Genomic DNA, 27,539 nt, shown 5'->3' on the forward strand with positions numbered 1-27,539 from the left:
CGCCGACGTTGACGTAGAGGAGTGGACGTTGCGGCGTCCACTCTTTACGTCAGAATGCTCCAACACCTGTTTCAGATGAGCTGACCACCCACACCTGTCATCAGGTTCAGTCGAACCCCTGCTAACGGCTCATTGACTTGGAAACATCTGGAACTTGATTCCTGGATGTAAGCGAGTCCGGACACACACTGGCTGAGCTGTTAAAATCACGTTACAAAAGCCTCGAGTGAGTAAATGCAAAAAGTCGCGCGCTCCATGTGAGCTAGCGTTCATTCTAGATGACCTCACACAAGTGTTAGCTTAAAGTTGTTATGACTTTAGCAAGCAGAGCAACGAGCTCCTACTTCAAATAACTAAACTTCTTGGATTATAATAACCATTTAATAAATTTTTAATGCTGTCCACGGTGATTTTGCAACTCATACCAAGCAATAAATAAATAAAATAAAATAAAGATAGCAGAAAATGTGTTGTTGAGCAGAAATGACACCAAATACTAAAACATTATTTTCTCACCTTCACTTTTCTAAACTTTGACAATGAGTAAAACAGATTTGATTTCTTTCTACCAGCAACTAGTTTGACGTTTTAGTAAAATCAATTCAAACTGAAAATGTTTTATTGTGAAATTTATAAGTGCAAGCTTGTCTGGTTAAAATCATATTCCATCGCTTTGGGTTTTTATTTTTATTTTTGTACCCTCTATTTAATTGTTGTAAATCAAATCCTATCACAAGATTATAGAGGTGATCTGAGTGGGTTTGCTGCCCTGGGCGAACAATCCCACTGGGGTAATATCAATGCGTTAGGTGCTATATGGCACAAAGGTAGACATACAATAAAAAAATCTTTTTTAAATAAGAAAAAAAAAAATTATTGCCTAAAATGCCATATCAGCGTTCCTTTAATGAGCTCTTGACCATTTGTAACAAAGGATGCATCTGCAGCTAAAAACATGTCTACTAATCTGTTCTTTTTTTTTTTTTTTTTTTTTTGGGAAAATGTGCTTAATAGAAGATTTTATTATTACTTTTCAGTTTTCTACAAGTTTGTTCCAGATTTGTGGCGCATAGAAGCTGAGTGCTGCTTCTCCATGTTTGGTTCTTTGGATGCAGAGCAGAACCAGAAGACATGAGAGGTCTTCTGGTTCTGCGACACCAACAGATCTTAATGTATTGTGGTGCTAAGCCTTTCAGTGATTTATAAAGTAATAAATCTGCTCTCTCAGTGGAAGGACTTTAGGACTGGTGATGTGATATGTCCTTGGTTTTAGTCAAAAGATGAGCATTTTCAGCTGCTGCTATCTTAATTTTTTCATATTTTCTTTTATAGACAGACGTGAAAAGGCATTGTTGCAGTAATCAAAGCAACTAATGGTAAATGCATGGATGAGTTTCTCTAGATCTTGCAGAGACATTAGTCCTCCAATGTTCTTCAGGTGATAGAAAGCTGACTTTGTAACTTTTTATGTGGCTCTAAAGGTTCAGATTAGTTCATTGCTACACCTAGATGTTGGGCCAGATCTCTAGTTTCTAGATATAAAAGATGAAGCTGTGTGACTCTGTACCTTCCTCTCTAGGACCAAAGATAATAATTTCGGTTTTGTTTCTGTTCAGCTGGAGAAAGTTGTGGTACATCCACACACTGATTTCTTCGGTAGTTCTGTTTAAGGTTGACTCAGGATCCTGCATATATTCTAGTATGTTTGTGGATCATACTAGTTGTGATGAGGTTAGCATATTGGGGGGAGGGGTGTTGGGCTCTTTTGATTGAATACAAACAAAAGCCTCTTGAGCTGATAAACTGGAGGTACAAAAGAAGTGGGTCACAGCATGCTGGTCCACTTGGGGCCAGGGGGGGCAGGTCATAGTGCCTCATAGATTATTTCCGCATAACACATCAAAAACGCTGGACTTTGATGATCCCGCTAAGCCGAATCAATACAGCCGCCTCCTTTATCCTTATTAGTGTAATGCTCTTGGTTGAAGGAAAAATGTCAACAGCAGCAACCTGCATTCAGACCCATTAAATTATTAACTAGACACCAACTGTATCTGCTAACTCTTTATTTCTATATTTTTTATGTGATTATTAGATTATTAAAATTGTGTAAACATAGCAGCAGTGCTGAAGCAGCACTCCACTGCTTCTTATGGCAGACAAATGCGACCCCTAGGGGTTGGAAACCGTTCTTACACATCCTTATTTAAAACGGGTAAACAATGATCAGCACTGCTGCACCTTTGCACACATCAGATCTAAAGTGTTCATTTAGTCACCGTATGATGGCGTACTTTTTATATTTTTAAATGATTGATGGCTGAAATATGTCCCCCAGTTCTGTGTTAAAGCTCGTCTTTCTGCATGTCCACCAAATGTGTGCTCAGGTTTATAACCCTTGATGTATTAGCATCTTCATCACTTACAGTCTATAACAATTAAAAACTGTGAGACGTGTTCAGTTGCTTAATGTCGCTTATGTAACATCGACTGTTAGTCATACGGCCTTGGTTCTGCCTTTTTTTTCCCCAATGAATCCAAGGTTGTTATATAACGACACTGGGATTTTTAACCCTCTGTATTGCAGTGTGTTTTCTGATAGGCCTACTTTACATCAGCATAAAACACCAAGCAGGATATTGTGGAGATTTTAGTTCAATGTATTGCCAGTGGATGGCAGTGTTCATATACTGATGCTTATACAGTGACTTAAAAACACTTTGGGTCTTGCTAAAGCATAGTGTTTGCTGTTGCAGTTTAATATTTATCTCAATAAATATTTACTCTTTTGCATGAACGAAAAGCGCTATGACTATGCCATGTGAGATTATTTAATGTAATAGATACAAAAAAAAAAATCTGAGACAGAACAGGCATAATCATTAAAGGATAAGACCCCAGTAAACGTTCAGTGGAGAATAGTTTTTATTTCCCAGCTTTAGGTCAGAGTTTAGCTGAGATTGCTCTTTGTGAGGGATACACTGTCTTGTTGCTAGGTAACATCAGGACCTTCTCCGTGCCTAAGCCCAGTACTTGACGTCACATTGAAAATGCCATCCTTTTTCCTACTGATGTCAGTAAAACATGCTCACAGACATGTTGAAAGTAGCTTTAACAGTGTTGTTGACAACTTTATTGCTCTCACTTGTGACTCATCAGTGATAGGAGAACTTGAATTCAGATGATCCAGCCGGCTTTTTTTGCGGCTGCCTCACCACGCTAGTTGTGGTGTAAGGTTACAAATTTGATGAATACATACATATACAAACTTGCGTTATGTAATGACATAATTTTAAAGCAACATATTTATAGACCACTGCACAAACTATTTTTCTTTCTTGAGGACGAGGATGAACCATTAAGGTAGCTTCTTGTTGAAGAAGTTTCTCTTCTCCAGATTAGTCATTTTGTTTTTTTTGTTCTTTAATCGTAACATTTTTTTATTACCCTGCTGACCACTTCCAGGGCCTTCTAGAGAATCTATCGAATTAGAACAGTCCGTCTGCTCCAGCAACTGGTAAGTGAAAGGCAGAGTACATACTGGACTAATAGCTAGACCAGCCAAGACGTATAGTTATGGCTTCTTCTTTCAGGGCTTTATGGCTTGTAGTCATGTTAAAAATAATATATGGTAGATTCCAATCTATCAGTATCAATTAAAGAAAAAACAAACCTATCTCAAAAAAGCAATGTGTAGAAAGGCTTACTGTTTCTGCAGAATATAAGAGGGAAAGTAGAATTAAAAGCACTTGATTAATCAATAGCGAGAGCAACCAGAGAGGTGTGTGCCAAGGGTTAGACATTTGCATAGAAATTAAAGCTTACAGTCTATTTCCAGAATACCTCAATTCCTTCATTCCTAGGATTGAAGGACTATTTACAAGTGGAAGCCATTTAAGTAGCTGCTAATCTTCCCAAGGGTGGAAATCCAAGAAAATTTACTGCAAGGGTCAAGAGTATGCAAAGTTCAGAGAAGGACTAAAAACCTCTTAGTTATATGAATGTTCACTAGAGTATAAAGAGTGACTGGAAAATTTTAGTTTGTTTTGGAAAGGATGCCAGAAGAAAAAGCTTTAGAAATGCTTACATGTCTCGGTCTGTCATAAGAAATTCCGCTAGATGAAAAAATTGTCTAGAAAAGAAAAAGTTATTGCGATAAACGACAATATTGTTGGTTTGACACCATTTTCAATGACGGCGTAATGATCCAAGTTTTCCCTCTAAAACACTAGTGAGCCATCATTTTGTACAGAACACATGACACCGCAACTGTAAAACATTTTAAATATCCAAAATAAAACTAACAAAATGACCTTTCAAAAAACATTCATCACAATGGAATTTATTGAGCTCACTTAATTTATCATGCGATGATTAAATGCATCAGGCTTATTGATGACCTGGGTGTAAAAAAGCTGGATTTGAATTAACTAGAACAGCATTTGGTACATTCAGTATCCAAATGTATCCAATGTTTTGGCTTTGGTTTTATGTATCCAAACTGGACATTTTGGTCACATATTTAGTAGCTGTACTTGGCCAAAAACCAAACACAGCACATCAACATGAAAACCTCATACAAACTGTCGAGCACAATGCTGGAGGGGTGATGATGTGGACCTTTTCTGCAGACCCAGGATTGTTTTTGGTTGATTGGACAACATATTGAAGCGGAAATTCAGAAACTACTACAGCTGCGTTTTAATTACAAATGTGCTCAAATCTTTGTCAATTGTGGTGTTTCCATTAAATAATAAATACAATTAAAATCACAAGAAAATAAGTTTGTTCCCTTGGTATTTAGACATCTGAGTCCCATTTGTCGATATTTTAAGATCACATTTCCTGATAGTAAGTATTCTGTATTTCATTGGTTCTACAAACTTTTTGTCTGAGTTGGCATCATTATGGAGAGCTGCTTGTCAGGTAAGGTTCTGCCATCTGTTATTGGGTGTGCGTGCATGTATTAGTGTGTGCGTGTGTGCATGCGTGCGTGCGTGTGTACGCGTGTGTATTGATCACAGTGACGCATCACTTGGCTTCCATTTACATAAAGGCTCAGTCTTACTAAGTGTGCCAGACACTGAGGATCTTGTTAGGTGGTGACATAGCATGTTGTCCTTCAGAGTTCAAATGATTTTGATTCACAAATCCTCTCACTGGGGTGGGACTTATTTGCTTTAAGTGAAATTGTTAGGATGTTAGAGGATAAACACTGGGACTGTGAAACCAAGAATAGATAGAAAGATAAATAGGAAGTCTATTACTGACTGAAACGTTTACATCATAAGCTCCAAGGAAAAGAAACACTGGAGGCACTGGCTTCAAGTAGTAAAAACAGTTAAATGGATTACTTAAAGATGAATATTTCTTGGTAAGTAAAATGCGCTAAATATTAAATTGGATAAAGCTGTTTAATATAATTCTACTGCTCTGGAACCAGCCTCTGTAGGGGGATGGACTACCTCCTAGTATAAAGATGTCCATAGGGAGAGAAGAGTTAGCTGGATGTGTCCATGGCTGAGTATTTTAGTGCTGCAGTACTTGTTTGTGAATCATAGGGTGATCATCCCACAGCTTCTGGTTTCAAAAAGCAGTTTTCCATACTGCTTTTACACCAAATAGTGGCTCAGATTACCTACTCAGTCTCAGGATGCTGTCCTCAAAGTGGTACTGCCTGGAAATGCCCTTGAGTTCCTTGGAGACTTAAATGCCCATCTGGGCAACCATAGTGAGTTGGAGGAGTCTGGTTGGGATTAATGTTCTCTCTAATCTGAACAGGAGTTTCGTTTGATTGAATTTGTGTGCTATGGTAGAAAACCATGTTTAAAGACAAGGTGGTCCCTAGATGGATTTGGTACTAGTGTGCTTTCTTGGTCTGAAAGATGATGATGGATTTTTATTTAATTTTTTTAAATTCTGTTATCAGAGTTTCTGCATTATGTCCAGGACACTCAGGTGAAGAGAGTTCCCTGAAAACGACTTTGTTGTCAGTTTAATCCACTGTGTGAGGGACTACCATTGGTTTGTTTTTGTGGGGTATTAAATATCACTAATTGGAATTTATCATGACAACTATAAATCAAAATTTGTATCATGATGCAAAATTTAACATAATAATTGATAAACGATACAATAAATGCCCACCCCTGTGAACAAGTGTACTAACGTTTTTATTCTGTTCCCCTTGATTTTTTCAATAACCAATCGTGTGTTGTATTAGCATCCTCTCTGAAAAGGCTGTTTATTAGGCATCTCTGTGCCTAAGTTATAGGCATATACTTTGGTCAATCTTGTATATGTTAGCATGTTTAGAGGAAGCGTTGCCATTTAGTGACAGCAGGAGGGTAACTGGTGACAAAGATGAGCGAGCGAGAGCTTCCAGTAGGCAATCACTGTTCTGCTGCATTACTCTTCAATGCAACTTCTTTCCGTTCCTCCTCACCCTCCCTCGTCCCTCTGCGTGAGCAGTAATCTCCGCTCACTCTCGCTGCCTCTCTGTGATCCAAACTGCCACAGCGAATCTCTCTCTTCCATCAGCTTTACTTTCTCCCTCTGGTGAGGATGACATCCCCAAATTTGATGAACCAGCGAAGCTCTGATTCTGGCAGGAGGCTTCCGAGGGAGACCCCACATGAAGTGGCTCGTGGGACGAGGAGGAGCCGCGTCTAAGGAGCTTCGTGGAAAACCTGTCGGCTCTGGACGGCACTGGGTAAGTGCTCCAGCACGTTGGGATCGTTATGTGACGGAGGCTGAGCCCAGAGTTGAGAATTTGTACAGTGATGAGGTACAGTAAAGTCAGGCAGCACCGAGCCTATGCAGCAGCTGTATCTCACAGAACAGGGCTTATAGCACCAGTCTTGGTCACGACACTGAAATGCTGTCTGTTTGCCCATCTGTCCTCATTGCTGATCATACACTCACACAGATGGATGTCACTCCCTCAAACCATGTTCAAACTCTCCTTTTTTGGTTGATACTCATAATCTCTGTTATGAGCTTTTATTTCTCTGCAGATTTATAATTAATTCATGTCAGACTGAGGAAGTTATATGTCAAAGTTTACATGATGTGAATGTGGGTGTTCCACATGATTTGGGGACTTAAGAAGTTCAGGTTCATAGATTTGACAACAGGAAGATGGGTAAAAATCACAAAGTCAGTAAAGAGAAAAGCATAACAAGATAAAGACTGGCTGGAGAAAAGTATCGCTATGGAAACAGCAGGCAAGGGAAGAGGAGAGGTGAAGGAAGCTTGCTGAGTTTTTTTTTTTTCCCTGGCATCTGTTCAGCTGGATCAGGAAATTTATTTCTGACAGGACTTTTTCACACAGAGCCAACTGGATATTTATTTAAAAGAGGTGAAATATAATGTGGAATTCATATCATGTAAAGAAATAAATTCTGTGTATGTTTATTCTGGCAAAGAGGATTCCATCTAGAAATGATTGGATGACAGATTTATAGCTTTTGATAGACCAGTTGTAGGTAAGTAAGGATGGCTACCCATTAACATATTCATCTTTGGTCTGACTGACATGTACATAATAACAAATAAGCAAAAATGGAGAAAATACATCTACCTGAGTTCAGTCTGAAGGCAAACCTGACTTTTTGCAGAACCAGTCTGTTATGGTGTGAGGAGCAGCGATAGGAGAGACAGATCTCCACTGCTGCATATCCACAAGTGTCATTCTCCCAAAGCGCTTCTTCAGAAGCCCACACTGATCCTCTTTGTCATCAGGGTTTGTGATATAATGATAGGCTGGATTTCTGAAGAGCTTTTCCAGACACTCTGCATACTTTTATAGATTGCGATATTCACTCAGCTCAGCCATATCAAAAATAAATAATACTTCAGCACTGAAACGTTAAAGTGGCAGTCTGCAGCACCGCCAGACTCAAAGTTTTTGCACTCTAACTTGTTGTCGGACGGTGGCTGTGAAGGAGCACAGTCATTGGACTTCATGGAGATTAAAAGTCAATCAGCTATCAGAGGCTTATTGTGACTGTAATTCTGGCTGAAGACAACCAAGTAGAAAGCGCATTCTCCTACAGCTTGTCATAACACTGATTTTAATTTTATGGATGACATTTATTTGTTTTGATACATTTTTAGTCTGGTAATAATCAGCTCCTTGTTCTACACTTTGCTTCATCCAGGTCTACTGGAACCTAGGCTATTGAGAAATGATTGATTCCTGAAGGCATAGACTCTGTTGAAGTTCGAAAAGACTAGATTTTTACCTTGGCTTGACCTTTTCCTTCACATGCACTTGATTCTTATTCCACTCCACAGCTCAGTTTCCCATCAAAGTGAATTTGCCAACCGAGCCAATCAGCGAACAGAAGGAGAAGTTGTGAACGGTGACATTAATTTTCTGTGCTGATTTAGAATTGTAGTCTACCTGTAGTTTTAGCAGAGGAGAAAGTGAACAAAGCTGTTCAGTGCATTTTGGCCACTCTTTTAAATAGTGAATTAACATCTTGCTTGGCGCAGTGCTTTTCTCTTTGCAATGGAGGATGATTGTTTACAGCACATGCAATCTGCGGTAAGCTTCTTTGCATCAAACTACCGTGTTGCATATATTACAAACGTTGGCGATTGGGTAAAACTTCAAAGCCCAGAGTCCACGCCTCCAGAAAGCAAAGAGCTCAGACCCTCTGGACACAAAGCATAGATTGAACAAGGTGCTGGTTTTTTACCAGCTTAGATTTTAGCTAGATTTTAGTTAATGTTTTGCCAAGCTGAACAGAATAGCTGTTAAAATGCGATGAAATATCCTAAACATTCCTTTCTCCAACTTTAACTGTTTAACATTTGAAAGTGTGAACAACATGGAGTGAGTGGCTTTGTGCACATCCTCTGCTGCCATTGCTAAAACCACAAGCAGACTACAACTCTACCACAGTACAGAAACCACTAGTATGTATTCATAACTTTGCTTCTGTTCATTGATTGGCCTAGTTGAAAGTAAGCTGGATAAATTAATTTCAGTGGGAGAAATCCCAGAAAGATCACTAAAGGGAGATGAGAATTGAGCTGAATTGCATAGGAAGGCAAGTATATTTTATGGCCTGACTAGTATATTTTTTCAAGAGAGTACAATAAAACTTGGAGAATTTGGTGGTGGTTTTCAAGTGTTTATTGCTCAGGATATTAAACATTTTTTGTTTGTTTTTTTCTTCATGGAGAAAACGTATCGCATGCCAATTCACTATGTTAATTAGTCAGGCTATCTGTTCCTGTTGTCAAACTTAAGATGCAATTTGTTATTGTTTTGCCAAATGTGGTTTTTAGCATTTCCTAAAAGAAGAGATGTTGTATTGTTGCATTACCAAGTCAGTAGTACTTTCCAGTAAATGTAGCGTTGCTTAGCTCCCCCTGCTGGTTTTGTCAGGCGTCCTGTTTGTGAAACAGAAGTTGCACTAATCTAGACCTTGAAAATTAGTGTAACACACTCATCATTAAAATTCGATTTGACTTTTTTCACATTTTGTGTCTGAGCTGGGAAAATATTTGATGCACATTGTAAGTGGTTGTAAATAGATCAGCAATTAACAGCCATTGTTGCTTTGGAGGCATCATTAAACCTGGCCCTTGACCATGTGCTTGTGTGCTGACTGCCGAAGAAAAAATAAGTATGTGCTAAGCGTAATAACTCCCTGATTATTCACTGATTTCTTTCTAAAACATTCAGGGACATAATCTAGATTTTTTTATTTCAAAGCCTTTACTGCCTTGCAACATTTTTCTGACAGGAATAAGTAAATGAAGTGTAACTGATAAAATAATTACCAGTGCCTAACACTGCTCAGTCTATTTATAGTTTATAATTCTAAAAAAGTCGATGCAGAATTTAGAAACAAAGCAGGAGTCCATGGTATAAAACGGAGGCCAGGTCAGTGTTGGAGGATTTAACTGGAGGCGGGCCCCCAAATAAGATTCAGCTGAGAGCCATAAACAGCTCTGGACCAGCTGTGGGGGTTGATTTTATTAGTTTCCATGCATGCAATAACTTGTGCTTACTTTTTCTTGAGTGACCTGGAATTTGTCTAAGCAACAGAATACATATTTTTTTCTAAGGCAGGCGGATCCGGTTTGGTGAAAAGGTGGCAACAGGCAGGGAAAGAGAAGCCTTAAATTGCTCTATGCTCCTTAAAATTCTGGCATCTCCTGCTATATATCAATAAAATGATTTTAACCAACTGGAATGTGTGACAGAAATGCCAAATCACATTTTCACATATTAACTTGTGTTAGATGGTTTTGGTAAACTTAACCTTAATGATTAGTAGCTTTGAAGATACATCTTTCACGATGTTTGTGATAATGATTGGACCCCCATACAGAACAGGCGGAGGCAGTGAGTGGAAAAATACAATGAAATAAAAACTTACAAAGCAGCAAGAGGCGCACAGGAAGCAAAAGCATACGAAGACGGGTTCATGAGGCAAATGGAAGAATCCAGCTAGAAGTGAATGAAAAAGATGAGGTTAAATACTGGGAATTTGATTGCTGGAATAGTTGACTGGTGGTGAGAGAGAAATGGCACAAGACAGCAAGAAGAAGTAAACAGTAACATAAATAAACAAATAAATATAACAGTAACTAAAAATCACTGTACACAAGTAATGAACAACAGTTCCAACCAAAATACACAAACAACTACTCAGAATCAAAAATAAAGACGGAAACTCAGACTACTCTTGAATAAACAAGAAATTAGAAAGTAAACAGAAAAAAACCAAAGGAACCCAGGATCCTACCATTCCCTACTGGCTGGCCTTCTCCAAGCTAGTCCTTGTTGTTTCGACTGAATAAACATTGTTTAAGCTTGAAAGTAAAACATGGCTGCTGGAAACTGTTGTGTTAGACCTTGGAATTTTGGCAGCTGAGGCCCAAGGACACCTGGTCTAGTAATGTGTCTTTGTCGACTGTAAGCAAGAAATGCCACAAAGGAGGCTCAGAACGACATGAAAGCTTGATTTTTAGAGAGGAATCTGTGCCACTACAGCGTTTCAACAAGTCTGTGATTCACTCCTGCCCACAGCCCATACAGTAGCAATGGCCCTGGTCATCCAGACTGAATGTAGAGCAGCACAATGACTAGGATGCAACCTCTCTCCACTCCTCCTCCTCTTCAAGAACTCTGACTCACAGCCCAGCACATTTTAATCAACCCACGAAAAAAAAAAAAAAAAGCTCCTTGACTGAGATGGAACCCATAGTTCTTCTGGAAAAGTGACTGTTCTGTTCTCGGTGCACTCTGATGATAAAGGAGGAACATCTTTCAAATAGACTGCGGTACCGAGCTAACTCGATCATTTTCTGGACTTAAACGTGTCTGAGTTCACTTTTGCATTAAAAGAGTCGGAAGTTTTTCAGTTATTATCAAGATTGAGATATCATCAGATTGGCAGGGGTACTGTCTTCCCTGCAGTTATGATGAGCTTCTTAAAAGAATAGTTATTAGTAACTGCTGTCAGGGAGTTAATTATTGCAGTGGAGAATCCCAGCTGCAGAGTGTGTTAGCACAGCTTATTATGGAGCGTTAGCTAGCGCCCGAATCTGGGAGGAAGACAGCCAAATCTGTTTGCCATCTGGTGCCTCATGCTCGGAGGCTCCCCGCCCCAAACCACCAACTCTACCGCTGGTAGACCGATGGGGAAGTTCTCAACATTTTTAAGAAGTAAACAATCATGCAGCTTTGTCAGTATGGCAAAGCTGACAAATGTCCTGGCAAATGTGTTTACAGCTCTTTTTAGATTATGCTCAGCTTCAAACGTCTATGCAATTTAGTAGGCCTTTGTAAAGAAAGAAATACAAAGTTTGGCAAAATTATAAATTGAAAAAAAATTATTCAGACGTTTTCCAAAACATTTTTTGGTCAAAAATCTTACAAGAGTCTCCTGCATTTGTATCTAGACCATTTTGCTCCAGTGGTGCAAAATAAAGTGTTAATCCAGTGCAAATTAGTCAACCTTTGTTGAATTTAATTTCAGTACAAATCCAGTGATTTCTCAGAGGATTGTTGGCGAATTTTGGTGTGATAGGTATAAATAATGCTTATTTCCATTTTGTTGTCGTTTGTGTTCAGTTATGTAATAGTTGTGCATTTCCAATTACAATAGAAATGTGAAAATTTATATTAGTGATGCAGCACAGGATTGTGGGATGATGCAATGTGGTTTCATATGGTATAAAAATACCATGTGAAACATCGTAATGTCTTTATTTTTTTATTTGGAATGAGTTTGAATAATATGCATAAGCACATTTTAGTCCTATTAGCCTTTTTATTTTTCACAATGTACTTGGATTTTTTTAATATATGTACCATGTGTTTGGCATTAGCTTAATCTTGGTTTGCACATTAGCTCCAAACTAACCCTTGGTTGTCTGTTTTTCATGTCAAAAGGAGGGAAGTGCATAAAGCCTGCATGATATCAGTAAATCTATGTTATTAGGCATAATATTAATATCAGATATCTATAATGAAACACATCGTAACATCGCTGCATCCTTAATTCTGTCCATGCTTTATCAGTCATTACAAGCCGGCTGCTCCTCCATCATGTCATGGCAGAACTGCGAACGCACTGTGTGCTCTGTTGTCTCAACTTCTCCCTTCACAAAGCATAATGTTTACTTCATTCATATCTAAGCAAATATTAGCAAACATCATTCCCATCCTTCTCTGCAGGTGATATTCTAAGTTGCATTTATTTATAGTCTTGCAAGTAAAGCTGTCATGACAGAACAGTCAAAAAATGGTGAAATAGAACACTGAGAATAAATGGTATAATTTTGTTGTTGTTGCAAATACAGTCTTGCAGCAGCAGAAATGCCTGAGTGGAGAACGTTACTGTAAGGAGGAGTAGGAGGTGAGCCTGAGCTTTTAATAGAAATTCTCTGTCGTTCATTCTTTCTGCCTGCTACTTGATCACAAAAGCTGCCAAATATATCCAGTGGTGGAAAGAGAGGCTGTTGTGTGAACACGAGCAGGCTATTCTTAGCCTCTGCCGAGATACAGAACGATCGCACTTTTAGTGGGAAAAATATGCGTCTCGACTGCTAAAGATTTCAGCTGTGATCGCTGTACCTTCATAGTCATAAATCTGATGTGTCAACACACTTGGATGACAACTGTGTTTTTTCCTGTTAAAATTTCAGAGCTTTGGCAAGTGCTTTTGTTCTTTTTAGAGACATTACCATTCATTATTTTTTTTTGCTTCATGAAACATCGTAATGCCTTTAAAAGCTAAGTGTGTCATCAGGAGCATTAATTAAGTCCTTCTGCCTGTCGTGTTCCTCCTCTCTTTTTCTCTCAAACATATTTATTCTCTCTTCTTCCAGAGTACCAACGACAGCCATCAGCTGTCAAGTTAAGACCATCTCGCTGGAAAAACCACAACTACTCTCACACTCAAAGAAGTCGAGATAACTAAGCAAATGTCACAGGTATGTGATTGAGTCTTGCTTCTCTTGGCAAGAGGTTGTTTTGAGATGGAGCAAAAATCATGTTTAGTTCAGCTCTCTAGTTTTCTCTTGAGGGTGTTCAGGTATACCGGATGTAAATGTGTGGTGTAAATTGTTGAAATCAACTTCTCTCAATGCAGATTGTCAGACTCAATTCACTCCTTCCAACAGCTCCCTCAAATTCTTGAAAGGACTTTGCTCGACAGTCCTCTTGAGGCTGCAGTTTCTCTGTTGTTGCTGCAATTTTTCCTGCCACACTTTTTTCTTCCACTCAACTTTCTCCAAATAAGCTTGGATGCAGAACTCCCTGAACAACCAGCTTCTTTAACAATGACCTTTTCTGTAATGTGTCAACAGTGTAGTCATTTTTCTCCTTGTTTGTGTCCTACTGACCCAGACTGAGACCATTTAAAGGCACAGGAAATCATTTGCAGGTATTTTGAGCTAATCATTTGATTTGGCTGACACCATGAGTTTCCAATATTGAACTTTTTCACAATATTCTTTTTTTATTGAGACTTTAAAATTTATTATCTATAAGCCACAATGTAGAGAGACTAAAATATTTTAGTCAAGAAATTCTACTTATCATAAAAGTACATAATAAATGTATATAGTAGTTTCAATTTCTGAAATGTTGGACAAAAAAATATAACTTTTTCATAATGTAATGTTAGATGTGCCTGCTTAAATTTTGAGATCATTTCTGTCCATTTGTTGTTAGGGGTGTAACAATATGTCCAACTAAAAATGCACATTGGTTTTATGAGTTCAGTATAAGTATACTTATACTTATATTCTTTACTCTATATATAGAGATAGATATAGATATATACAGCTAAACCTCAAGTTTTTATTTTCATTAACTGAATAATGGTTTCACCAACGATATTTTTGCAGAATCTGCAGTCAGTGTAAAATAATCCAGTCCAGGTTTGATGAGTTCAAGTGTTTGAGGTTTTGAACTAGATATGCAGCCAGACTCATTAAAAACTCTGAAACAACCATTTAGTTTCGTGTTGATGGGAAGCTCTGAAGCAGATGGCAACTTCTGCATTATTGATAGCTAACAGCTAGTTCCTGTATTCTCACAGTGCTAACTAACAAGCATGCTACTTGATCACAAGGAGCAATGGTTGCTTTAGTGAAGTCTGTGAACACAACAGGACATCTTAACAACTATTTACTTTAAAATAAAAATGTTACCGACAATTTGTCAAGCTTAATTCCACCTTATTAACTAGGGCCTGTAATAATAGCTTAAGGTGCACATCTATTACCAGATGACATTATGTGCTGGCAGCACTAATGTCATCTGGTGTTAAGGGACAGAAATATTGTAATAAGAAATATGGTGTCTTGTTATAACTAGATTTTGCAATGAAGTCTTGCTACACCCTAATGACTAAGCATTATAATCCAACAATGTTGTTTTAAAAGTAGAAAAATCTCTGACCTATGACCATGTTCAGCACTTGTGGCTTAAGTCATCCTCTGAAACATCTCAACTAAGCAGTTAATCAGTTAATTGCATGATAAATTAAAATAAGCTCTGATGATTAACATTTTTGATTACAGACTTCAAGATGCATTTTATTAATGGTTTCAGTTGTTTGTGGTTTAATTTCTGTTTGGTCTGTAGTTTTTGGTTGTCATGTCTTATTTCCAATATTTAAAATGTATTAGTCTTTCATAGGGCAAGCTTGTATTATCATCATATTAGTTGAAAATGGGATCAAAACAATAATTTATTATCCAGCAAAATTTGTTGTCGTGACAGCCTAATCCCAATCTTTATCTAAAATGTCTTTAAAATCTTCAGAGCTACAGAGTTGTCTTTTTTTTTATTTATTTTGAGATTCCATGTTGTGATTGCTTACTAATTCTTGCTTCCATTGCTGTGTTGACTCTTTGGTCTTTGTGTCTGAAAAGGCCACATTGCGACTGCATGTGTTTGCAAGGACATGTTCTGTTCTGATTCTTACTGTGTGTTAGATCAGCCATACTGCATGCTGACTACTGTGATTATCTGTGACTGTGCTGTGATCACTGCTGTTTCCCTCCAGTCTACACTTCCACTCAGGCTACGCTCTGCTATAACAGCAAATCTCCCACTAATCCCAGTGGCATATGGGGAACAACAAATACATATACCCAGACATGCACACACATTCACATGTATTTGCAGAATTTTGCTTTACCAAACGAGAAGGTTTGTCTGAAAAACCAGTAAGAAGTAACATGTTATTTCATCTATCTGAAACACATCATGACACAAAGATGTTTCTTTTGTCTGGGAGAATATTGATGCAGATGAAAAGTTTTCCTTCAGATGCAGGAAATCAAACAGCTTTTGAGAGGGAAGCAGCACCTGTAATTTAGCACAATTGCCAAAAAAAGTCAATGTAATAACGGCTGTCCCAATCCACTTTTAATTACCATGGCAACCGTTTAATTACCAGCACCACTCTGCTGCTTTAATTACGTCATCATGTAGGTTAAGCTCTTCATTCTTAATGAGATGTCGGTCTGCTCAGTTCTGCCTTTGTTGAGCTGTTTTAGGGCATCTTGTCTCTTTAAATCCATATAAACTCCTGATGGCCACGCCCCCAAACTCACTTCTCACACAATTATACAAGCATATATATTTGAAAAGTAGAGGTGGAGCATCCAGCACAACCAACAAGAAAGCAGCAAGTGGTTTCTAGATAAGTCAACAACAAAACTCTTGTTTTTTTCAGCAGCCATTGTACAGTGCATATTGCCTGGCAGACATACAATTGCATGGGAAAGCAGTGTTAGTCAGTTTTAAGCCATTCTTTGCTTCCAGCTCTGCCAAGCACACCTCCTCATCCCGTGCCTCCTGACTAAGTCGGCTCCATCAGTCTGTCTACCCCTCAGCTGATTCCCTCCAGCACAACAAGACAGAGAAGACAACCATCATCCTCCATAAGTCACTGAAGGCCACACTTACATCTGTTTCGTTCCATCCAGGTTGAACAAGAGATCTCACTGGTCCAGAGAAAGATGTCTGACCTCGAGTCAGTTCTCCAGCAGAAAGACATCGAGCTGAAAGCCTCAGAGACCCAGAGGACAATCCTGGAGCAGGACTTGGCAACGTACATCACAGAATGCAGTGTGAGTGGCTGGGTAGTTAAAAAAAATGGACAGCTTATGAAATCCTTTTTATTGAATTGGATTGACTACATTTTAAAGGAAACCTGACTAGGAACTGCATTTTGTTTTTAAAGAATCTTGTATTACTTTTTACCCAGGTACAACAAACGAGCAAACTCATCTGACTGATTTATGCGTTAATATTTAGAGTCTGAAGCGCAGTTTGGAACAAGCACGCATGGAAGTAACCCAAGAAGATGATAAAGCTCTCCAGCTGCTCCATGACATCCGGGAGCAAAGCAACAAGCTTCAGGAAATCAAAGAGCAGGTAGGACAAGTGTTCAGCCATTAAACACTTTGGATTAGGACTTATAATGTGGGATAAACTACAATAAACAAGTAACATTGGTTTATTTTAGAAACTCTTTAATCTCCATGGTAACCATTCAGCTGTGCAAGCTTCTAAGCTTCACAGAACAGCCCTCTGTGACGCCACTCTGCTCCTTCAGACTAGCCAGAAGCAATTAGCAAACGCCTGGTGGAATTGCAGGTCTCATTATGAGCTGATTCTGATATAATGAGCTCATTTTAGGAGCTACTTTTCAGTGCAACGCTGGTGTTGAGAAAGGATTAATAGAGGAGCCATGTTGTGATTACTTCCTGAAGAGCTGGAGCTTCTTAAAAAGACAGAGGACCAAGTTCAAGATGTTGAATTACAAACTCAAATATCTATAGCCTTCTCAAAGTACAGTTACTTGATTCTGCTATAAACCAGCATTATGTGGCTGGAAAACAATACTTCCCCTTTAAGAAGTCTTGTTTTATGTCTGTCTTGTCAATAGAACTGATTAGGAGTGTATTCTTAATACAGTTAGATCTACATAACAAGTCATCAAGGCTGTGTGTGGGCTGTCTGCTAACATGCACAAGATGTTGAGTACAGTGAGTCTAACATTAAACACTTCAGACATGCAGAAATGTCTTCTGTTGCAAAACCTCTTTATGTAAATTATTATTATTATTCTATTTTTATACTCTAATTTCATCTGCACTCATTGCATTTTGGGAAGGAAAGCAATGTTTCATTTGCAGTAACTTGTTCATGTCTGATGTCTGTAAAGTTCAACTAACTTAATGAATATTTTAAACGTAGCCAAACACCCGCACGACATGACGGTGCAGCTGTCAGAATTAAGCTGGCGCCTGATCGGCCGTTTCATAAACGGCTTCAAAAGATCCTCCTGCTTTCGACGCACAGTTCTTTCTGTTTATCTATTGGGAAAAATAAGGTAATTTTAAAGCAACCTGTTTTCCCTGCCTACACTCGTGCTCGTTACAAAGCGCTGAATACATTGTGCTCTGGTTGCCATGGCGATGGGAGCCATATACCTAGAATGGGGAGCAAAATGATGCAGTGGGCAGGCTGTTGAGATGGGGTGCTGAGGCCTTTTGCTCACACTGTTTGAAAAACAATTTTTGTTGAGTTCATTTTACAGGGATTTCTGAAAGAGGATTACAGCATGTTTCCTTCTTTTGGCAGATTTTCTTTTATGTCTCATGGTTTACATACACTTATCTTTGTAGTGAAAGTGTTGGTGGGAAAACCACTTTGCTTGTATTGTTTGTGTGCAAAATCAAAGCTTAGATGAAAATATTTTCACCCCCACATTCATGAAGATATATGAATCTTAAGGTTTATTTGAAACCAAGGAAAATTCTGGTGAAGACCTCTTTGATTGTACATTGATAAACATACAATAGGTAAAAACAGGAACTAAACAGAAAGTCTTACAGTGTAAATATCTATATATCAGGATGTAGCGTTCTTCAATCTGCCACTTACATAAGAATTGCTAGATCATCATACTCATATTTATACTTTCAGTCAGATATGACGTATGATATGCATGTCTACTTATTTGTTACTTTTTGTAAAACATGAGCCTGCATGGTTGAAGCATTGTGGAACCAAATCCATACTTAAAGGAATATAAAGTACCTATTTAATCAAATCTGCAGTCCTAGAAAGACAAGGTCAAAGACAATCACTAATGTCTTAAGAGAAGATAGCAGGAAGAAATCCTCACTGCTTGTGGCAGGATGTTGCATCTCATCACTATGCACTGTGAAAAACCAATGAAATTAGACATTTGCAAGCTTAAGAATTTAACACAAGGTATTTTTCTTCACAGGACATCTTTCTAATTTGTTGTTTTTATATATATAAAAAATCTATCAGTGTCTATTTAAGGAGTACTTCTAAAAAACATCAGTGGGAATCAAAGTGCTATACACAGAAGAGCAATAGACAATTAAAACAGACAAAAAATGTCAACAGAAATTTCATTTTATTGAAGTGTTGGTTAATGATGGTGACAAAACACCAGAGATAAATGAAAACATACTAAGGGGATATGTTTAAAATGACATCTGACAGACAAAAAGATGGATAAAAGGTTTAATTTACATATAATTCAAACAACTGGAATAAAAGTTAAAAACTTCAGCTATTAAAATAAATCAATCAATAATGGCAAAAATAATGGTAAATGTACTTATCTCAGTTAATATTATTTAATATTAAAAATAAGTATGTTAAAATAACAATAAAAATATCTTAAACAGAAACCAATTCAGTAAGATATGAGTGTTGAGCTTGTTTCCAAGCTTCCACCTCCACAGGAGCCCTCCCATGAGGCGCCACCACTCAGCTCCTTCAGACTAGCCAGCAGCAATTAGCAAACACCTGGTGGAACTGTGCATCTGCCATTTTAGGAGCTACTTCTCAGTACTGGAAGTAGATTGGTAAAACGCTGTTGAGGAGTTAATAGAGGAGTTAATAGAGGAGCCATGTTAAGATGATTTCTTGAAGGTGGAGTTTCAAAAAGAGGAGGAGTTTTTAAAGAGACGGAGACCAAATTTCAAGGCATTAAATTGCAAAGTCAAATTTCTTTTAAGTCATGTTTTATAACAACTGAGGGAACATAGTTACTTAACTGTGCTATCAAATATAAAATCTGGGCTTTTAGTTTGATAATCCCCTATGTTTGCAGCTTTACTGCGAGTTTGCCTCTCTGAAGGTCATTTACAATCAGTTTCCCACAGCTTAGCCAAAATCAAACAACTTGGTACAACTTTGTGCTTTGGAAAAAAAAAAACAACAAAAAACACCTCACAGCACTGGAACAAATCTCAAACATTGAATCAGACAATTGCCTAATCACTGCATGAAGCCAACACTTTGGAGCATTTTTAAAACTGTAAGAGGATTGTCAGTTTCTTCAATTTTATGATGATGCATTTGTTGCTCATGCTTATTATACTCCTCTGTGTTCCCCTCGGTGCTTCTCTGCAGGTTTCTCAACAGCAGCTAAATCCAGCTTTTCATCTTAAAAAGCATCTGTCTCCCACGCTCTGTCATATGACTGTGCTGTTTATCATTTTTATTCAGAAGTCATGCGCTGTTGGATCAACAAAGTGCACATATCAGGTGCAGGTTTTTTTCCGACACAAAGAATTTGTGGAAAAATCACTGAAAACAATAAAAGGTTAAAAGTCACGGCACTTTATGTAGCAATAAGCAATGCATGAATCGCACACATTCATATGGAAATAAGAACATTTCCATATTACATTTAGTTACATTTAGTCGTTTGTTGTTGCCATCATAATTGTGGCCTTTTTTTGTTCGGTTTTTTTGTGTGTAGTTTGTTTTATTCTTGTGTTCTTTTCTTTGTGCATCTGGATTTATTTTTCTTAGATTAGTGGTAGTATTTTTTTTACCTGGATTTGTAGTTTTTCTGTCTCTGTGTCTCTATCTATTCATGTGCCCTTTAGTTGCAGTATACAGCTATTTATTATCGCTTATTTTGTTACTTCTAATTCAACTTTCAGTTTATTTACTTTTTACATTTAATGCTTACGTTACTAATCGGTGTAAAAATGTATTTTTATTGATTTTATGTTTTATTTATTTTTGTTATTTTTTTCCTTAACAAACCTCTGACGCCTTCACAGGCTGGATTTATACTGAGCTGAAATCACACACAGCTGGACTCCATGTAGCAACTGAGACTTCTGAAGACAAATGGAAGTCTAAATATAATCTAGGTGTATATAATCTGTAACACCCAGATTATATTTACACTGTGTTCCAAATTATTGTGCAAGTTTTATTTTCTCAGATTTTCTTAAATGATCAATTCATTGTCATGCATGAAGATGATTTTGCTACTCAAGGTCCGGTTTTTCTTTTTGAACCATAAAAGGAAGTGATCAGTCAGAAAGTCCATACACTTTGCTGAGGTCATTTTCACACCTTCAGGGACTCTGAAGGGGCTGATCAATGATTCTCTCCCTATGATTTTGGCCCAAAGCATGACTCCACCACCTCCTTGCTGTTGTCACAGTCGTATTTGGACGTGGTGGCCATCCACCACCAATCCAATACTGAGTCCATCTGGACCATCCAGGGTTGCATCAGTGAACAAATCTGTTTGAAAATTAATCTTAATATACAGCTGGGCCCACTGTGACCGTTTCTACTTGTGAACTCTGGTTAGGGGCCCAATAGTAGAACCAATAGTAGCTTCATCCACCACAAGCCTCTGGAGGATCCTCCACCTTGAGGTTCCAGAGGCATCAGCAGCTTCAAATCACTGTTTGCTGCTTTGTAAGGGCATTTTAACAGCTGCTCTCTTAATCTGATGAATTTGCCTAACAGAAACCTTCCTCATTATGCCTTTATCTGTACAAACCCATCTTTGTTCTGAATCAGCCACAAATCTCTTCACAGTACAATAACGCCTCAGTTTCCATTAAATAATGTTTTCATGCCTTGTCATACGACACTACACTATTTGATTATTTTTGTCAGCAGGAATCTTTTCTCTTTTCCATATTGCTTGAAACTTGTGGCCTGCTTAATAATGTGGAACATCCTTCTTTAGTAGATTTCTTCTAATTGAGCTCATCAGACAAACTAATCAACCAGCTCTCTGAAATTAATTATAGTGATTCAAAGAGTCCTGACACACAATACCATTTATAAATTTAATAGCACAACAAAAAATTTAATCTTTATGCCACTGAAATCCAATTTGTATAATTTGGAACATGGTATAGGTGTATTAAAGTAAAGGGGGCTGAGTACAAATGTATATCACAGATTTTAAACTTTTAACAGTGAATCACAATCCATTTATTTTGGCATAATTACTTTTCTTTATTGCAACATTGATTTAACCAAATAAAACCTCATCTCAACAGTGACTTTTCAAAATACCAGCATTGTTAGCAAGTATCAGCTTTTGCATTCATGCAGTGACATGCAGTCATACAAACACCACCTCTTCATATAGCACTTGATCCAAGAACAAGACTGGATTGTTTTCAGGGGCTTTGTTATACAAGAAAGGCACACGACTTAAGCTGCATAGAAAATTGAGAGTCAGGTTCATTTGTTCCTGTTTATGTTTCATTGTTTGGCTTTGAACATTTCTCACCTTCACAGACAGCCAGTTTTCAGCTTGGAAAGTGTCAAGTTAATGTTTTTAAAGCTGTAAAGATAAAAAGAAAAGGTTCACAGCTACAAATGTTCCTACCACAAATGTCTCAATTTTGTGTGTTTCAGGGGCAGAATTATTTAATCTTTTTTGAGCTTTACATCATGTTATGATGTTATTCCCTCATCTAAAATATTCCTGGAGTGTTGCTTTGATTCTTTTATGCATGTTTGAGACCTCCTATAATCTCCCGTGGCAACTATTCAGCTGTGCAAAACGCCTGAGTGGACCTAGCTCCGCCTTCGGGGTGCAGCTCCTCCTCTGAGCTGCAGCTTCTGGGTTTCCACCTCACAGAGCAGCGCTCCCCCTGCGACTCCTCTATTCAGCTCTTTCATAATAGCCAGCAGCAATTAGCAAACATCTTGTATAACTGCTGAGCTCATTATAGGAGCTACTTCACTGATAAAGATTTTGTTAAAGGGGTAGCAGAGGAGCCATGTAAATACTGTAAGGTAGAGTTTTAGAAAGATTATGAGTTTCTTAAAGAGACAGAGGACCAATCGCAAGGAGTTAAATTAAAAAATCTAATTTCTTTTAAGTTATATTTGATATAAATATACATAGCATTTCTATGAGAACTGAAGTCAACATAGTTACTTGATAGTGCTATAAAATGGCACTATGTGCTTGAAAAATACATTAACTGTCTCTCCTCTAAAATCAAAGTAAAAATTTTGTTGATTATTGTGAAACCTTTAAAAATGTAACTTTTGATGTACAAAGACGCAACATGTGCATTACTTGGATAAACGTTCTTTATAATATTTTTATATTTTACAAAGCCACATTAAAACAAATAATCCTTGTGCAAAATACAGAAAACTTATCTTTAAATTAAACATTGGTTTATTACTTCTCAAATCTCTTCTGTCATCTCTTCCACCGTGACTTACTCGTCTTTTCCTTTGCTGTTGCACAGGAGTACCAGGCTCAAGTAGAGGAGATGCGGGTTTCTATTAGGCAGCTGGAGGAGGACCTCTCTGCCGCCCGTCGCCGTAGCGACCTGTATGAAGCGGAGCTGAAGGAGTCTCGACAAGCCAACGAGGAACTGAAGAGGAAGGCTGCAGACCATCAGCACAGGATTCAGAAGGTCTTCATTGTCACAGAAGCTGTTCATGATTCAAAAGTAGAAACCGAAAGTTGTGGTCTTTTTACCATTTTAAAATGTATCATATATTATACTTAATGGAACTTGTAATAATAAGTAATTGTGGTCATTTCTCATAATCGTTCCTCTGTCATTGCAGGCCAAAGAGCAGGGTAAAGCAGAGGTAGAGGAAATGATCACCAAACTGGAAAAGGTAGATTAAGAAGTTGCTACAGTTCTGACAAAAAATGTCTGTTGTATTTGCTAAATATTAATGGGTTTTTTTCTGTAGAAGCTTTATAAAGGATACGGGATTCTTTTCATATCCAAATGTCTGCTTTGTTGTTAGGCTAGCGCTGAGCAGCAGGTGAAGATCCAGGATCTACAAGAGAAGCTTGCAAAGGTAGAAAACTTTAAGAAGAATGATGAATAATTTATAGAGGCTTGTCATTCCAAATGCAGGAGATAGACGTTTTACCATTTCAGATGGGTCTATATATTACCTCTTCACCTCTCCTGACCTCGTTCATTATGTGTCTCTCTCCTGGAATCTGTTTTTTATTAACTGTCTGCTTCGAGAGCCATCAGGTTGTCTTTCTGAATACACTGAGGAATAGGAAGGTTCCTCTTTAAATGTGCTGAGTTAGATCATTTCATCCTAACTGCCTTTTGTTTGAAATGAATATTTAAACACCTCACATATAGTTAAAAATAAAGGAAGTTCTGCTCACTGTACCAGTTCCACTGGTGGGTCATTTCACAGTTTCCCCAAGTGAAATAATCTGCCAGTGGAACAAGTACATTTTTATCAATATTACAGAATTATTAACTTAAAACAAGCTCCTATTTCTTGTACTTGTAAGTTAGCGGTCTTATTTCAAGTGTACTAAGATATTTTTGCACTAGAAACTAGATTTTTAAAAAAATTGGTAAGATTTTGTGTTTTTGCAGTGAAAGGTTTGAGCAGTGAAGATTTACCAACCCTGAACAGGAGCACAAAGTTTACATACTTTAGATCAACATTACATTCTTTATGTTCTTTTGCTCTTTCCGTTGGTTTATTTTGTTTGTATTTCCTTTTAATTCCTGTAAAGCACTTTGTATTGCCTTGTTGTTGAAGATGTGCTATATAAATAAAATTACCTTTGCCTTTAGATTTGACTCTGGACAAGCCAGTTTATTAAATAATCAGCATGTGACACTTTATTTGTGTAATGGGTTCCTATCAGCAGTGTGCATCAGGGCTTATTACTTTGGAAAAGAGCTGGTTGATACCTCAATAGTTTTTTATAGATCCATAACCAAAATAATAATTCAAGATTGAAACATAAAAGAGGCAAAAAGGCAAAGTAAAAATTTAATCAGAGTAGGTAAAGAAAGTAAAGTTAGTGTTTAAAATGGCCTGTATAGAGACATCAATGAAGTTCTTTTCTTTTACAGACATCAAAGGCCAGTGCTGAGGCCACCGACCATCTTCAGAGCATGAAAATGGCCAAAGAGCGCCTGGAGCGGGATCTGGAGAGGCTGCAGAACAAGGAGGACTCCAGTGACAGCCTGCGCAGACGTCTCCGTGAGACGGAGGTACGTATCTGTTGCGCCTCTCTGCCGGGATTTATGATGGAATCATTTATTTTACCACATAAGGAAAAAAAAACTGTTGGATAAATAAATCTGCTGCAGGACGCCACAAAGCACAAAGAGGCCTTATGTTCCCAAGAAGACAAGTTGTTGCACCCCCTGACGAACATTTGTGCTGTGACTTTGTTTTAGCATGTCAAAACGTCTCTGTGTTTGAACAAGTGTTTGGATTTCTCCATCAGCGGACCTGATTTACTGAACTATTTTTGAGTTAAAACAACGTGGTGACCACTAACTTAGTTCTCCTGAACTTTAATGGGATCCATGGGACGTGGAGTGGCTCTCAGAAGTGTGTCTCGCCTCACCCAGTGTAAATCTCAGATTTTTGGGATGTAAAAAGTAATACCCTAATTAATTTTAAAACACATTTTTTTCATACAATATCACATTATTCCTGTTTCACTTGTCTGAAATACAGACATTTTGTAAAGGTACCTAGTAGGTTAAGTGTGATTAAAATGTCAGTATGTGGTTGGAAAACACATCAGTTACGTGTGTTGAGGTTAGTAGTCGGTGAGGCACTGACTTAATCATAATCATATTTAGAAATATCGACTCTCTGCATGTTAGTGTTTACATAAGGAAATTTTGCGCATGCAGCAACGCTGGAGAGCAAAAAGTCTATTCTTCTGCCACCATAGAATAATTAACTCAGTTAAACTTGGACATGTAGACATTATTAATTTCGTGCTGTGCTCCACAGCAAAGGGAGAAATGGTTAAAGTACAACTCAAAACCTCTTGTTTCTTTGCTCTGAGTGTCACCACAGCTATGAGCAGGCTCGTTGCCATAGCAACTGACAACAACGGAACAAAAAAACCCACTAATGTTTCCCACACAAAGAGCAGAACATTCAGTCTGTTGCAATAGTATGGTTTTAGGCTTAATATTTATTGTGTGATTATTAATAAGTGATTGCTGTGGTAAGAGAAGAAAACTATAAATATATCACTTGACTTTTCCTCTATGGTTAGCTTCATGGCTAGCTCGCTGTTGCTGTCTCTTACTCTGCAGTTGTGGAGTCACAATGTCTGGGATCATGAGCGCCCCCTGCCATGAGGCAAGAGAACTGCCTGCCTCACCTCGAATCTGTTCTCTGCTGCTTCTGAGCGCTCCTCAGCACACGAAACACTTTCACACACAGCTGGTGACAAAACACTGCATTATATACATAAGCTAAATTATCGAAAATTAGTTAAATATTATATGTTTTTTTAACCATTTCATTGGTGACTACAGACAGGAGGAGCATGCTCTCATAGAAGGCAGCCAGTGCAGTTAGAGGTTGATCAATCCCAGGTGAGGCTCAGCTCACTGCTGAATCACCAGCTGCACTTCCCAGCATTTCAATAGGAAAATGTAAAAATCCAGCAATTTTGAAAATGCCAAAAACCCAGCAATTTTGAAGAAAAAAATTTCACAATTGGTTAAGCTAAATGAAAAATATATACTTCATGGTACAAACCACAAATAACAGTATACATTATTTTATCTTTATATATTATTTTTCCATGATGACAGGTGAGGCTCTGGCTCACCTGCCTCCCCTGACCGCACGTCACTGAAACACATAATACTGCCCCTTTCAAATAAAACATTCCCTCATGTTTTTGTGCATTATTTTTTTGTGTGTGTGTTATCTTCAGGATGGAAGGAAGACTCTCGAGAATCAAGTGAAAAGGTTGGAGATTGTTGAGCGCCGTGAGACTAAACTGAAAGATGAACTTCAGAGCAAATCCCAGCAGATTCAGCAGATGGCTGAAAAGATTCTGGTAACTCACCTTTTATGTTTTTGGCACTTAGAGAGGAGTCAGAAAAGCCAAGTGGAATAAAAGCTTGTCGTAATTTTCTGGAGAGCAGATTTCTTAAAATCTCTTTGGAACTATAAGTAAAATGTGCAGACTATTTACTGTTTCAACAGTAAATATTAATATTAATAGGTTCTTAAGTCTTAAAATCTGACTTAAGAAAGGTCAGAGGTTATAAAGTTCTATCTTTCTTCATGACTGAAAAACAATGCACTAAAAATCTTTCAAGTTATTGGTGCAAGAATATCTTTAAATAAAACTTTAAAAAATCACAGCATGTCTCATTTGCTCTTTATGTAACATATTTTTGATTCATACCATAGGATAATAAAAAATAATTTAAAAGAAGCTCTCATTTACTCATCTATAATGTTAGTAAGTCATATGTATTATTATTTATGTCTGTGAGAGCAGTTATTGTCACACAGCTCCGCAGGTCAAGGGTATTTCACTCCTTCAAAAACACAATTGATTAAAGAGTAGACTCTTTAGCATCTTATGTTACCATTTAACACCATTAACATAATTGTATTTAGCGTGGTTAACATTACAAACTTTAAACATAGTCTCTCTGTGTGTATTCTCTGTTTAATCAGTAGAGCCTCACTTTTTATTTTCCTTTTGACAGCCTCACTGAAACTTTCCTTTATCGCAATTTTCACACCGAAGTGTTGCTGTTAGCAACCTGTTTGCACTAAATCTGTCTGCTGATCACTAATCAAGGCCGATCAATCATAAAACTTTTCCTGTTCCAGTCACCATCTAGATACAGTAAGTCAATCTGTGTTCTTCCAAAGGAAAAGGAGTCCATGTTTTGATAGAGGTGTTATGAGCTTTCTTTGT

General features: G+C 37.8%; 1 protein-coding gene across 7 annotated transcripts in view; it reads left to right on the forward strand.

Moving 5' to 3' along the window:
• Positions 1–6,372: 6,372 nt before the first annotated feature.
• Positions 6,373–27,539, forward strand: part of LOC129373068 (citron Rho-interacting kinase) — a 56,021-nt gene continuing 34,854 nt past the window's right edge. For 3 of the 7 annotated variants that reach the window (XM_055050792.1, XM_055050791.1, XM_055050793.1), the window contains exons 1-9: positions 6,374–6,712; positions 13,360–13,464; positions 16,477–16,620; positions 16,808–16,927; positions 23,083–23,253; positions 23,411–23,464; positions 23,600–23,653; positions 24,691–24,831; positions 26,535–26,660. In XM_055050792.1, the coding sequence (XP_054906767.1) occupies positions 13,456–13,464; positions 16,477–16,620; positions 16,808–16,927; positions 23,083–23,253; positions 23,411–23,464; positions 23,600–23,653; positions 24,691–24,831; positions 26,535–26,660 (819 nt within the window). In that variant the 5' untranslated portion in view covers positions 6,374–6,712; positions 13,360–13,455. Of the gene's footprint in view, positions 6,713–13,359; positions 13,465–16,476; positions 16,621–16,807; positions 16,928–23,082; positions 23,254–23,410; positions 23,465–23,599; positions 23,654–24,690; positions 24,832–26,534; positions 26,661–27,539 lie in introns of all 7 variants that reach the window. The other 4 variants (XM_055050789.1, XM_055050790.1, XM_055050794.1 and 1 more) reach the window with 2 other exon arrangements.

The sequence above is a fragment of the Poeciliopsis prolifica genome, unplaced genomic scaffold (genome assembly GCF_027474105.1).
Source record: "Poeciliopsis prolifica strain line A6 unplaced genomic scaffold, Auburn_PproV2 SCAFFOLD031, whole genome shotgun sequence".
Classification (NCBI taxonomy): domain Eukaryota; kingdom Metazoa; phylum Chordata; class Actinopteri; order Cyprinodontiformes; family Poeciliidae; genus Poeciliopsis; species Poeciliopsis prolifica.